Here is a 14,883-nt window from a genome sequence, read left to right as displayed (position 1 = left end):
GACAAACTGACATATTTCACACATATACACAGGAGCTGATTTGATTATAAGTGAGAGGAGCACAGCAGTTTTTTGGGTTTTTTTTTACCATATAATGGCAACTATTTTGTTAATATTTTTGGACTGTTTTATATATATATTAAAAGGCCAAATCTTGTGAAAAGGAGCCCAAATTTTATCAACCCGCCCAATGCTATTTTTTCCAAGCCAACGCGTTCAAAAGAAGCCCAATTGGGGGGAAGTTTTCAACCTATATCTTTTTAGTAGCGCATTATTTATTCTCGTTTAAAGTTATTTGCATTTACTGTAGCATTTTGTAAATGATAACCACAGTTGGGAACATGAAACCCCAGAATAGCTCAACACAAACATGCGTACAATACAGCATACCCGCTGAAACTAACATTTCCTGAGAACCTGAACGCATCATTTTACAACGTCAGAGGAAAAGAAAAATCACGTGAGTGCTGTTGTCACGTGACATTCAGTGGATCCGGAATCATCATGGCTGTAGCATCGCAGTGAGTTCACTCCTCTGTTTTTGTGGGAGTTTTGACTGGAACAAATGTTTGTATGTTTTTTTCCCCCCCGTAACTTGGACAGTTATTTTAGCGGTTTTGACTTCTGGTCGGACCTTCTTCATTTTATACTCGTCATTTCTCTAAATGATTCAGCTCGTCTATTAACAATGCAGTTGTCAGGGAAATGCCACGTTTCTCTGTCGAAATTATAGTAAACGTTCCGTTGGTTTAACGAACTCCTGCTCAGATTTTACACTTGCTTTATTTTGTAAGTAAATAATAAATGTATATAAAAAATAAAAATAATATGTACAGCTGCGTTCAAAGACATGCATATCTTCAGTAAAGGCACCGCTCTTTGGGAATGTTGGCCGAATCTATGGTTTAAACCATTAAAAGGCGATTTTTCTTATATTATCTTATATATGTACGTTTCAATGATATACATGTCACTGAAGCTGATAGTATTGCCACCCTTTGCCTTAAAAAGTGCAGTAACAGTATACTTGTATAATGTGCTTTGTTTTCTGACCCATTACATATAGTAATTGTAAAATAATTAAAATTAGCATGTTCCCTGAACTTTATTGAACACAAAAATTGCAGCAGTCACCTTAGGTGAGGTTTTGATATTGGAATTTATCATGGGTCTTCAGAGCGTTGTGTAATCCAGTACAACATCAAAGATGGTGCCATGGAAAATTAACTCAGTTTTATAGACACCTCACTGATACTTTGGCCGTTCAGAATTACACCTATAAACAACCCAACAGTGCATGATAAGGAAATTCATGAGCCCTGAAATACTGTGAGGTTATGATCCACCTTTGGTACCATCCACCCTGTATCACATATGTTCTATCTTATCATAGGAATCGCAATGTTTTTATTTTTTTTACCAATTTCATCCAGATTTTAGGGCAAGACGGATGACGTTATCAATATAGGGTCAAATTAAGATAACAACGGTAACCACACCAAGACATGACATTAATCTACATACTATCTTATCTACTCATCTTCAAGTAACTAAATCACCAAGTTATCAGTTTATCATCATGGATGTTTTACAGCTGAGGGAGAATCATGACCTCTATGTTCAGTTAAAAATAAATGTAATCATCCACCGAATTAAATTTAATGTCGTCTCCTCATTCGAGTCAGCATTTTCAACGTTCAGCTTGTTCCTGCCAACTTTTCTTCTTCCCCCCCCCCCACATTTCTATCCTTTTAAAAAGTGTTGAACTTATTTTCTGCCAACTTTTCTCCCATATGAAAATAATTGAGAAGGCAGAGAGGGTAGATCTCACACTGTCCAGAGGCAAAATCACGAGTACTCATTAACAAATGTTAAGAACTTTGAACTATTGCAGGGCAGAATTACACCTCTTAGTGAACAGCCGGCCAGAAATCATTATCAGAAGAAGATACAGACAGACAGTTTTCTAAACAGTGTTTTAAAAGTATGCCTTATGGTGAAAGCGAAATAATATTTAAAAATCATATCTTAATACTGTTTGCTTATTAAAATGGCTGATGTGTGTGGATTATATAATGTATTTGTATTAGACTTGTTCACCGTATGACTGGGCAAACATCATCTAGACCCAAATAAGAACCATTCTCCACTGTTTCACTAATGTACCATCTCGCTTTGTTTAGACCTGTCTTCTGGCTGGGTAATGAGACCCTGAGGGTGTCTGCTGCCCTTTTTGCTGAGAACCGACAAAGACTGTGCAAAGGGCTGAAAGCCAAAGACGGAGAGCAGCCGAAGTCAGTGGTGGTGCTGCAGGGAGGGGAGCAGAAGCAGAGATACTGCACTGACACAGACCTGCTTTTCAGGCAGGTAGGTCGTCTTAAGTTTAAATCTTTTGTTTGTCTGTTTCTATTCGCTGTCACCTCCTCTCAGTTGTTCCTTGATCTTTAAAGGAAAGATTTCAGAGGCCAGTCTATCCAGCTACCTCAAAAACAAAATCTCACATCCAATTCTCAGCTCCTATCATAAGTCGTATGAGTAAGTAGTAGAATGAGCCTTTGTTTGTTTTAGCCTAACAAAGTCTGTAATAGCTATTTATTTTGAAACCAGTCAAAACATTTTAGCTAAGAATAATTATACTTTATTTATTATGGCTTATGTAGTAAATTAAAGTAAAAAATAAGGTCTAATTATGCCCTGTCTGGGTGTTCTACCTGCCCTATTAATCAAAACACTAATTATTTTAGTCAATGTGGCAAATGATGAAGGCTCCAACACTAAATTGCATACTACATCAGTTAAAAGGCACATTTCCATTTGACATGAGATGTTCTTCACAGCAACTATAATGAAAACATATTCCAAGTTCTGTGTATTTATTCAAATGCTCTTGAACAAAGGACAGTAATCCTTGTTTATAAGATTTTCATAATCTATTGATTCCTATCACAATTTCCTTTGGGATATAGGCAATGGGCAATTGTATTAATTAATTCAATAAACTTAAATATACACAGTTATTAGTCACCTTGCAGAGAAAACTGTTGTATTCATATGATGTCAGTCTTTTTCAGACTTAAGACAAAGCTTATGACTGTGACTGGATATGAACATGCTGTAAATCATTGGATACATTTTTGTGTTGTTGTTGAGTTGGGTTTTTGTATTTACCTCAATAAATCCAACTAAATTGGGACAACTTGCCTACACTGTGCTTCCTTTTTAGCTGACTATTATAGTTTCCTTCACTAACATCCTTGCTGATTGTTTCACTTGTGTAGGAGTCTTTCTTCCACTGGGCTTTTGGAGTAACGGAGCCTGACTGTTATGGAGCCATTGATGTGGACTCTGGGAAATCCATCCTTTTTGTTCCCAAACTGGCTGAAAGCTATGCCACTTGGATGGGAGAGTGAGTCACACTAATCCTCTCAGAGCTTTGTACATGGCCAACTATTATCACAGGCTTAAAGCTCTAGTGTGTAACATTTATTGCCCCATCCAATAAGTGCTAAAAGGCCAGACTTTTTAGTGGCAGAATCCGTTTCTAAAAGATTTCATGTCCGCATCTTGGCATTTTCAGCTATTGTACAATCTTTCACAGCCATTTTGTTTTAGTAGCACTTTGTTCCTGTTATGCTTCTCTCTTGCCTCCCTCAGTCGTGACAAACAAATCATTTCCTGTCCGCACTGCAGCTTTAAAGGAAGTGGCCATAGATATAATATACAGTATATGTGCTGAGAGTACTTTACGAATCTTGGAAATGATGATGTGGAAATACCCCGCAGACCTCTTGACCCCATGTCATATGTTTTCTCTTCCCAATTTATAAACCTCAGATCATTTTTGTCATGTGACGTGAATGAAAAGCCCTTTTCACTCAGGAGTTACTTAATCACGACTGTAATGAACTGAGCTTGTGATTAGTTGAGCTTCCCCCCTCTGGTCTTTCTTTTGCAGTGTTTTGCCAGACTTTAATACAATCCATTGTTTTGTCTTTTATTTTGTTTATTGAGCTCTTCTTTACCATTTGTGCATTTTACATCTGTTGACAGGATCTTTACTAAAGAGCAGTTCAAGGAGAAGTATGCTGTTGATGAGGTGCAATACACCTGTGATGTAAGTCTGTGTTAGTGTTGGTCTTTAAAAGCCTGTGATTGTGTGACCTTTTCTCTGTGCAGTAACTGAACCTTGATTTAAAGTCACCCAGCTATGAAGTTACAGGAAATGACTTTATACATAAAGGTGAAAGTCATTGTTCTCTTATTAGAACATTGTTGCAAAGAAGTGGAAAAAAATCAGTGACACCAGATACACTTAAGCACAGCTCATGAAGCTGCATCGTGTATATCAGTATATTAAAAGGGATTGAAATAGGAATGTGTTCTATGAGATGCTTTATTAGGCCTGTTTTTATTCCATAAGATGCTCAGAATATGTGCTCAAGTAGAATTTGAATAACTGGGTGAACCATCATACTGATTATTCATTTGTTGGGAAAATTTCATCAGTTGCTCCATTCTCTGTAACACTGCAGTCGCCATTTGTTTAATTGCACATTTTTAGAGCTTGGGAAACAGTCATGTATAGACAGTGTTGAAGGTTTAATATTAAAATCAGACAGAGTGAAGCAATCAGGCTCCACAAAAGGAACTGAAAGAAAGAGGTGAACATTATTTCTCTATTTTAACTTATTTAGCATGCCTCGCTCAGCACTATTCTATAGATTTCTTTTTTCTTCTCACAATCTCTTTATTGATATTTTCAAGTACAGGACAAATACCACATGCCAAAAAAGCAACACCCAAGACAAAGACCAAAAGCAAGAGATCAACAACATAGAATTACAAAGATACTAAAACAACAACAACAACAACATAAGACTAAAGACAAAAAAAACAAAGGTGAATCAACAGCTGTCTCTTATCCATAATGTATGCGAGGGAGGAGTTGGGGATTTCCACTTAAGTAAAATCAAATGTCTCGCTAATAAAGTAACAAAGGCTATAAGAGCAGCATCTGTGGTGTATACTGATACTGTGGATGGACATTCACCAAACAATGCAGTCACTGCAGTAGGTTCTATTGATTTATGAGTCACCTTAGATAAGGATCTAAAAATGTCTCTCCAAAAAGAGTGTAAAGCAGGACACGACCAAAACACATCTACATGACTCGCTGGTGCCTGGCGACACCTGTTGCGTCCACGTCCTTAGATATCTTCGAAAGCCTGACCATAGTAAAGTGGGGGTGCAGTGAATAATTTTACACTGAATCAGCCGGTGTTTTGCACAGATGAAGGCCTTATGGACTCTGTTAAGGGCATCCCCCAAAGTTCCCCAGAGATCTCCTCTGCCAGGTCCAGTTCCCAAAGCTCTTTAATTGAGTTTAAAGAAGTAAGACGAAGAGAGTGAATATGAGTGTAAAAGTACAACATTATTCCTTTCAGAGCAGGTGCTTCTTTAAGGAATGTGTCCAGAGGAGAATCTGTGTAGTATAGTTATATATAGTATATAGTATATAGTATAGTATCTCTGTAGTATAGTTTACTGTTGACAAACTGCATCAGTTTGTGGAGACAAATTACGTTATGGCTAATCAATGACTCAACAAATCACTATATTAGTGATACATCGCAACTTAGTTTTTAACCATACACAAGTGTGTAAGTGTAATCCTAATGTATAATCATTTCAAATGTTCAAAATTAAGATGCGATTTTCCCAGATTTTACTTCTACTCTGCTTGCAAAGTATCAGGATGTCAGTTTAAATAGTAATAGTGTCTGTGGACACTCACATGATTGCTGTTGGTGGCCAATATCGCTGGAGGGTTATCATTCACTTTGTTGCTGATTACCAGAGAGAGCATGTGTGTCCATGATGATGATGTTTGTTGATTCTGTTGCTCTATTGTGGGTCTCGGCCTTCTAATCACTCCCTTTCCTCCTCTCCTGCAGATTGTTGATGTCCTGTCCAACCTCAAACCAGCAGTGCTCCTAACACTGGTATGCATCACGCACACTCTGAGCTCATTACAGCCAGTGGTATATAAATGTACTGAACTGTCAGATACATAATTTTGGATACATTTTTATAGACATATTTAATTTACCATATCCCAAATAAACATCTGCTCTTGAAATATGAAACTCAATATTATGAAAGTCAACTTAAAAAGTGTGCACATTGTTCAGCTGTTAAATTATGGAATAGATCATGATGAATGTATACCAAATAATGTCCTTCATCTACATTTTAATGCAATTGGTGGTGATGTTTTTCTTTCCTTGCAGCGAGGACAGAATACAGATAGTGGGAGTATCTGCCGTGAAGCCTCCTTTGAAGGAATTAGCCGGTATGTTTATTTGGCATAATTTGCTTTAAAGTCAATTTACTTTCTGGTGGTGCCGAGGGGGGAGAGTCTGTTGTAACCAAGGACACAGCAGACTTTCATGCATACTGATTGTTACAGATAAACCCAAGTCTGTAAATGAATTAAACACAGAATCTTGCTTTTGCTCATTGTCAATTTATGGTAATGTTGATTTGTCCTTCACACTAGTCTTTGTTCTTTTTTTCTTTTTCTTTTTTTTTTAACATACACAAGAATAAAAATTGGACTTGTGATATTTAAAGAATAAATAAAGTCTACTGATTGTCCCTCTGAATCAGTCTGGGGACAAGTTAACCCAGTTTACCTTTTTTATTCTTCGTCTTATGTTTTGTTCTTGTGTTGCTTTTTAGCATATCTTTTCTTCTCGTTTGCATTTGTTATCCAGACAAAGTCAAGATCGACATGTGCACACACTGATGAGTGTTATTTTAACAAAAAACATTCAAGTGTGTGTGTGAGACGAGGCAGAAGTGGCTCGTTTATCGATATACCTGTCACATTTTTTTACCAGTATCTCTCACATTTCTCATCCACGTCAGCACTGCACACACATGTGCACACAGTAAGTCACCTGCCAAGTGTGAAGCCTATCAAGCAAACTGTTGGACAGGTTTAACCGTTTGAATTAGTTGCATCATACATGTATAATAATGCTGCTATTTCTTGTTTTTTCAGGTTCCAAGTAAACAACACTCGCTTACACCCAGTCATTGTGGAATGGTAAGTGATTCAAACTGAACTTAACATACACGTAAGGACTCTTTCCAGGCAGATTGAACTACTGTTACTACACAACCTTCTGGAATTACAGCCGACCAGTCAGGAAAATAAGCATCTCAGCTATTACTTGTTTTTTTCCCTCTCAGAATCAGAAGCTGTAATGTCCTTTATGCTTGCCTTGTTTTCCTTGGCATTAGAGTTTGCACCCTTCAGATGAATTGATATTTACCTGAAATGAGAAGGGAGCACCTCCTGCTGAGAAGGGCATGATTCCCTTTGTGCCTTCACCCAACACACTTAACAAGGTTTTGTCCTTTAAGGACTTACAATAAATATTTACCAACATCAGATCATAACCCAGACTGGTATTGTATCAAGTGACAGTGGAGGACAGTCTGTTAAACATTTGAGAGTTGTATGAGATCTGAATTCTTGTTTCTGTCTGTCTGCAGCCGTCTCATCAAGACTGATATGGAGCTGGAGGTTCTGCGCTACACCAACAGGATTTCCAGTGAAGCCCACAAAATGGTGAGATTCTTATTTGTTCAAATCCTCTAAGGTTATGAGCTGCATAACGTTAGAGGATTATGAGCTGCATCCTATGCATGAGCAGCTCATGCAAAGATTTGGTAACCCCTATATCACCACACCTTTTCATTGTAGATCATGCAGCGTGTGAAACCTGGGCAGAAAGAATATGAAATGGAGAGGTAAGTGGCACATTTTTTTTATAGATCAGTATCACACAAGACCCTGGTGGTGACTTAGTTTTATGATAACAAAATGAGTAGCATATAAACAAGAACTCTGGTGTTGTGTGCTGTTTTGTCACATAACTCACAGCCCTAGATAAGTCGTGTGTCAGTGGTGCTTTACGCTATTCATTATATATCTTTTTATATCAGAGAAAGTTTATAAAGTATAGAGTAGATTCTGCTACCTAATGTTTTTGGTCATGTTTCCTCTCTCTGACTTTTTTTCCAGCCTGTTTCAGCACTACTGCTACACTAAAGGAGGGATGCGCCACACTTCGTACACCTGTATCTGTGGAACGTATGCATTTTTCATTTCATTTCATTTAATTTTATTTAATTTAATTTAATGCCTCTTTTGGTTCAGTTATGTTGTTACTTTACTGTCTTAATTATTTGACAAAATAAGTCGGCTGTTTCACATCTTTTTAAGCCTTTTTTTTTGGCACTTAAGTAGTCGCAGTGCGCAGCTTGGCAGACCAAAACAAATCCTGTTTACCAAAAGGACTCATCACTTTCCTCTCTGTAGTGTGGCTTGCCAGCAGAGCAGCATCACTGAGTGAATTCTGAAATGGTGCTCATCATGTTCTGGCCTTCTGTATTAAAGGTCTAATGAGCAGCTCATAGGGATTAGTGCTCAAGGATGCAGTCTATTTTGTTGTGCTAGTAAATGCTTGAAAATGAAGGCTGGTGATGTCCTGAATTACACTATTTCATTCAAAATGTTTTAGTAGCAATTTTCTATAATTCACATTACTGGAATTTTTTTTTTAATAGTGTCATTGTGTGTTCAAACCAGGGGCCATAATTCATCTGTCCTCCACTATGGTCATGCTGGAGCTCCCAATGACAAGACAATCAGTGATGGAGACATGTGGTGAGTAGTTCTTCTACTTTTTCCTGGAGAGCTTCCTCTGCAGAAGAGGCTGTATCAACTCCACTAGGGGGTGGAAACTCACTTGAGTTTGATAGTGTCCTAGAGGTGTTCTGTGTACTGTCAGGGAAAAAAAAAAAGTGCAATGAGTGGCAAAGAGTCCCACTTGTTGTCTCCTGAAACATTTCAAAAATGCTCCACCATCAGTAGATGCAGCCTCCACGTTCCCACAAGGCAAAGCGATTATTTTACAAACAAATATTGAAGCAGAGTTGTATCTGATTTATGAATGCCTGGTATTTTGTCTCCTCCAGTTTGTTTGACCTGGGTGGAGAGTACTACTGTTACTCATCAGACATCACCTGCTCCTTCCCAGCCAATGGCAAGTTCACGCCTGACCAGAAGGCCATCTATGAGGCTGTCCTCAAGTCCTCCCGAACTGTCATGGCTGCCATCAAACCAGGTGATCATCTTTTTGTCAACGCATTCATTATCTAATAAAAAAAAATTGAGTAGGACATATACAAGCCTTGAAGTATGTTAGTGTCTAAACTATTCATGTACATATCTATGCTTTGAGAATCTTTTGGTCTTATAATATCAACATAACATAGTATCAACATACTTCTGATAATGTTTGGAGATTTGAGTTCAATCGTTCTCTGGGGTTTGTTGTTAACATTAGTTTTGACAAACACGAAGGACATTGTCTGGGTGAGCGTTCACAAAAGGATATTCTCTCGAGGATCTGAGTGAGAGGGTGAAACCTGGCTTGAGCACGTAGAAGGCAGCACAATAGCCCAAGTTCCCATTGTGAATTCCCTGGAGATCCTCCTGCTTCTTTCTCACAGGATATTACACAGACTTTGACAAGATTATACTCACAAGCTGGCAGGATATTCTGTGGACGAAAGGCTATTTTCTGGACTCTTTTTTTTTTTTCATACTTACAAACCCTCCAGGCAGGGCTCCGAACTCCTTCTGAGTTTAATACATGTCTCAAAGCCGCTATATATACTTTAAGTTTAGGTGCAAGAGATTCTCTGTTCTCCAGTAACAAATCTGTTGGTGTTGTAGGTGTGAAGTGGACTGACATGCACCGTCTGGCTGACCGCATTCACCTGGAGGAGCTGGTGAAGATTGGTATCCTGAATGGCAGCGTGGACGACATGATGAAGGTTCACCTGGGCTCCGTCTTCATGCCCCATGGACTGGGACACCTGCTGGGCATCGATGTGCACGATGTTGGAGGCTATCCTGAGGTGAGAGCTACAGAGGACTCACTCTCACTATTTCTCACATCACAACCGTCCAGTGGACACAAAATGAAGACAACCCACTCCTGTTCCTTCATTATTGATGTGTCATCAATAATGTAAAGGACCTTGGTGCAGAGGTGGGAGAGCAACAGAGGGAAGCCAAGCTGCAGTATGGGATGAGGGCAAGAGTGATGTGAAGGTCAAATCTTCTCTGAGCACATGGTGTCATACACATTTGACAGCTATATATATAAAACGAGTTCACCCAGTGGAGCTGTTGAGTGTTTGACGGCAGAAAGTTTGTGGGTAATTCAAACTTAGTGAGCCAGAACAAGAGCACTCTGTACTTTAAGAGCACTTTGTCACCTGCGCTTTACATACTGGCACCTGAAATGTTTATATTTGGATCCACTGAATTCAGAGAACATTCTGTATCTGAATAGATATTTACTTCTAGTTATAACCGTCTTACACTAGCATTTTGCCTGTTACCCCAACCGTGAGGCCCACAGATAAACCCCTTTCATCACAGGATGAAAAGGCATTTGCCTCCTTTCTTTGAAAAGTTCGAATCAAACAATTTAAAGCCTATAGGGTGAGAGATGCATGAACAAAGTTTTCTGAAGCTGTGTCTGACCTACAGATATTCTGCAGTGTTTACATCTTCCCCCCACTGGATTGGGGTTGGATCACCAGCTCTGCTGGTCTACATACTGATGTGTTCTTGGGCAAGATGTGTAACCCCTAGTTGCTCCTGATGACTGTGCCCGCAGCATGTGAATGGATATGACAGATGTGTGATAGAAAAAGATAATTATTTTCACTGCCTTCAGGGGGTGGAGCGCATCCTTGAGCCTGGACTGAAGAGTCTTCGGATGGGCCGCCTGGTGCAGGAGAGGATGGTCCTCACCGTTGAACCGGGTATTTACTTCATCAACCACCTGCTGGACCAGGCCTTGGCTGAACCGACCCAGAGCTGCTTCATTACAAACCAAGTGCTGGCTCGCTTCCGCGGCTTTGGAGGGGTGAGTCTTCCACTGCCACTTTTATTTGTTTACGTTCGGCGGATTGATTTGACCAGTTTTCAGTGACGAATTGAGCCCATTGATCAATAATTAATAAAGTTTGCCCTTTACACATCGACTCGGCTTCTTACATGTTTAACCGACAATCACAACTGTCTGCAGGTTCGCATTGAAGATGACATAGCAGTGACGGCAAATGGCATAGAGCTGCTGACCTGTGTCCCTCGTACCGTGGAGGAGATAGAGGCCTTCATGGCCGACTCTGCAAAACCATTCTACCCCATGGTCAGCAACGAGAAAGTCTAAAAGATCTCTCTAACCTGTACATTGATAAATGCACTTAAAAAGGATATTCTTCTCTAAAACTGAAGTTATCATTCTCAATCCTCACCTGTTTAACAGACACACAATCTTGATTATTAAAGGTGTTATATTCAAGTATTTAATTTGAGACTAAAAATGATCAACAAAATGAAAAGTAATAACAGCTTTGACCTTAAGTATAAGAGGTTTTGCAGAGATGTGCTTAAGTAAATATGCTCTTCAGTTGTTCCTGGCCCATTATGTCCCAAAATGTGTGGTTTTACAGTCTCACTATCAAAAAGGCTGGGGCGACCTTGTTAGCATGCTAACCTCGGTTGAAGTGGTTGAAACAAGACGATAGCAAACAATACAATCAAAAGCAAAACATTTGGATATAGCCCTTTTAAAATAACATTTACAGATGATCATGAAGGGAAAAAAACACAAGCATTAATACAGTATATTTGTAAATATTTTATAATTGACTAATGGTCGAAGAGGAGATTTAATTATGCCTTAAAGTGATTTGCTATCAGGATACTTTTTACATCATCATTAACTTCACATTATAGCGTTTCTTTTTCCGCCCATGCTTTATTATTGATGATTTTCAGACTGACCTGTATTGCATTGGCTTGAATTGCTGCTCTTTGGTGAGGTGTCTCATGTCTGATGGTGATGATGATGATGATGATGATGATGATGATACTCGCATGTGATTTGAGCCAAAGCAGATCTGTCGCATTTTTTTTAAATAATTCTATGATTCACACAAAAATCCTGTTGAATTAAACATTGTCATTTGCAAATGTTTTGAGAATGAGTTTTATTTAGTCATTATGTGTGAATGATGTTATATGTTATGCAGAATTATTCATTTCTTCTAATGATTGTATCATTTCCAGCAGGCTGTACACTGAGAGATGTAAAGATGCTACCCCACAATTCAAAGTTCAAGCGTCCTCCAAGTAAACATTGATGTCTTTGCCATGACAACAGTTCTGTTTTGTTCTCATCTTGCTGCTTTTTCCTGTGCCAATACCACACTTATGTCACATTTAGAGAAGAAATTCCAGCAGTATTTTCAGTGCTGCACAGTAGGATTGCATTGTTAAGATCAGGGCTATCAAACACAAATGACCTTGGGGCCACTGAGCATCTAGTCTGGCCACTATTTCTTGTGTTATTCGTGTGTAACGGTATTTGCTTTCGCTGTAGGATTTTGTAAAGGAAACTCAAAGTTGGGAACAAAACAGAGCAAGAAAGGCTTCTCACAAATATACGCTCAATACAACTTCACGGTCGAAGCAGGACAACTATGTCAGACTCAACTTTAACGTCGCTGTCACGTGACAGTAATATGTCCTCGGTTATCGTCATGGCTGCTGCACCAAAGTGAGTTCTCTCTTCTCTTTCCTGACAGCTTTGACTGGAAAAAATTTGTTGTTTTTTTATTATTATTATTATTATTATTATTAGTATTATTATTATTATTATTATTTTTAGCTCTAGCTGGCTGTACTTTAACTTTTCACTTCGCTTCAGGCAAATGAACCGCTGCGTCACTTTGCAGCTTTGCCAAGACTGTAGTAAAACCATTGTCTGTTCAGCTTCCGAACTTCATTTTTTTAAGTGGTAATAATACCTGCAGTTCAATCATATCTTCAATCAAAGAGTGCAATTATGAGAGTATAGTGGCTAAACCTTTGGTTCCAAACATTTGACTTGTGATGTTTACTTTGTGATCCCTGGACCCCTCTGTGATATGGTATTTATTTTATATATTCACTCTGGCACTAATGGCACTTGACTCAGGAAAATTACATTTTACCTATAGGCTTTGCTCATTGTTCTCTTATTTAAACCTTTGGGGACCCCCTATAAAATTTCATGGAGATTATTTTGTCATGAAAAATGAACTCTGTTATAAAGATACTTCACTGATACTTTGTCCACACAGCTACCCCTGCAAACACTATTCATCCCAGAATGTAAAGAAAAGCACACACAGCTAGCGTGCAGGAGAAATGCACTTGTACCCACACTCTACTATCTAGCATCGACCCGTCCTTTCTGCTCTTCTCCATCGTCTCTACCTTCTCTCTGTCACTTAATATACCATCTCCCTTTGTTTAGGCCTGTCTTCTTGCTCGGTAATGACACCCTGAGGGTGTCTGCTGCCCTTTTTTTTTCTGAAAACCGACAAAGCCTGTGCAAAGGGCTGAAAGCCAATGATGGAGTAAAGCCAAAGTCAGCAGTGGTGCTGCAGGGAGGGGAGTAGAAGCAGAGGCACAGACACAGACCTCCTTTTTCAGGCAGGTAGGTTATCTTCAGTTAGATCTTTTATTTATTATTATAAAAAAATATATATATATAAATATATATATATATTTTTATTATTATGTATTATTTATTTATTCATTCTTTCATCCATAACCCACTTCCTCCCAAGCCATTTGTGTGTTGATGTTCCACATGTCCTGGTTCATCTCCTCTCTTGATCTGGAAAGACAAGCCTGTCCAGGTACAGTATCTTAAACCCTGCATTCAATTTGAAACCCCAGTGTGAATCAAAAACACTGTATCCCTTTTTTCTGATAGTTTCTCAGCAGCTATGGTTACCTTAAGCTCAAAAACAAAAAAATCAGATAAACTGAGCTTCTGCAGTGACTGACCACAGACTGTTGAGGAAGACACGTTTTGTCCAAGTGCAGCTTTGTGACACACACACACTTACTCAGAGAAACAGAGAGAGACAGGCTGTCTGCACGAGTCAGGAGGACTGTGAGGAAGTAGAGGAAACTTTGCGAGTGCTTCTTGGCATTTTCAGCTAAGGAGGCGGCAGTGCAATCAGACTTTACCCACTCCTCCGGTGAGCCTGCAGAGCTTTCTGAAAAGGACAACTATAGGCCTATATTCCAACCATTCACTCATGTTTCAGATAAGTGGGTGTAATTCCTCAAAGTTTGCTGCCATTTTTGCTTTGCTAGCATAACTTTTATGCTTCCACCTTAGTCAACAAAAAAAACACTCATGCACAAAACAGAACACAACTATACTGAGATACACAGAGAGAGTCATGTGGAACTAACAGGCGTAACCAACATTGTGTGAACTCATTTGAAAATGGTCTGAATGTAACAGACATTTGTTTATATTTTAAGAATGTCCACTCTGGTACCAGCTATTGATACTTTCTACACATTTAGGCAGTAAGCTGTTTTTTTTTTGTTTGTTTTTTTAAAGAATAATTTCTCTTTATTCCACAGAGCAGGAGAAAATGAATAAATGACAGCATGGATGGAAAATGGAAACAATGATGAATAAGATGTACACTCGAGAAAAATGCATACGTACTGCATACTTTATCACATTGATTTATTGGCTCATTTATTGAACTCACAATGCTGCGTGGTGAATAGTGAATATGCAGCACTTTCAGTGGGCCTTTACGCAACTCTTCAAATGTTTTATCAACTTTTTCTTGGCTAATGTTTGTCAGACACTGAGGGTGACTCTCTAAAAAAAATACAAAACAGTAGTATTCATGATCTCACTA

General features: G+C 38.7%; 1 protein-coding gene and 1 long non-coding RNA gene across 2 annotated transcripts; both read left to right on the top strand.

The window, feature by feature from the left end:
• The first annotated feature begins 433 nt into the window (after positions 1–433).
• Positions 434–12,133, top strand: pepd (peptidase D). The gene is made up of 15 exons (XM_058628780.1): positions 434–521; positions 2,184–2,367; positions 3,279–3,406; positions 4,051–4,114; positions 5,955–6,002; positions 6,291–6,352; positions 7,067–7,111; positions 7,564–7,639; positions 7,775–7,821; positions 8,096–8,164; positions 8,663–8,740; positions 9,052–9,200; positions 9,815–9,999; positions 10,830–11,021; positions 11,184–12,133. Exons 1-15 carry the CDS (start codon positions 505–507, stop codon positions 11,325–11,327), a joined length of 1,488 nt encoding a protein of 495 aa, XP_058484763.1. The 5' UTR covers positions 434–504; the 3' UTR covers positions 11,328–12,133.
• A 310-nt stretch (positions 12,134–12,443) lies between these two features.
• Positions 12,444–14,027, top strand: LOC131459240 (uncharacterized). The gene is made up of 3 exons (XR_009240229.1): positions 12,444–12,719; positions 13,461–13,643; positions 13,777–14,027. It is a non-coding gene; the product is annotated as an uncharacterized LOC131459240 (long non-coding RNA).
• The last annotated feature ends 856 nt before the right edge of the window (positions 14,028–14,883 follow it).

This window comes from Solea solea, chromosome 5, assembly GCF_958295425.1.
Source record: "Solea solea chromosome 5, fSolSol10.1, whole genome shotgun sequence".
NCBI lineage: Eukaryota > Metazoa > Chordata > Actinopteri > Pleuronectiformes > Soleidae > Solea > Solea solea.
This window is presented reverse-complemented; position numbering and strand designations above follow the sequence as displayed.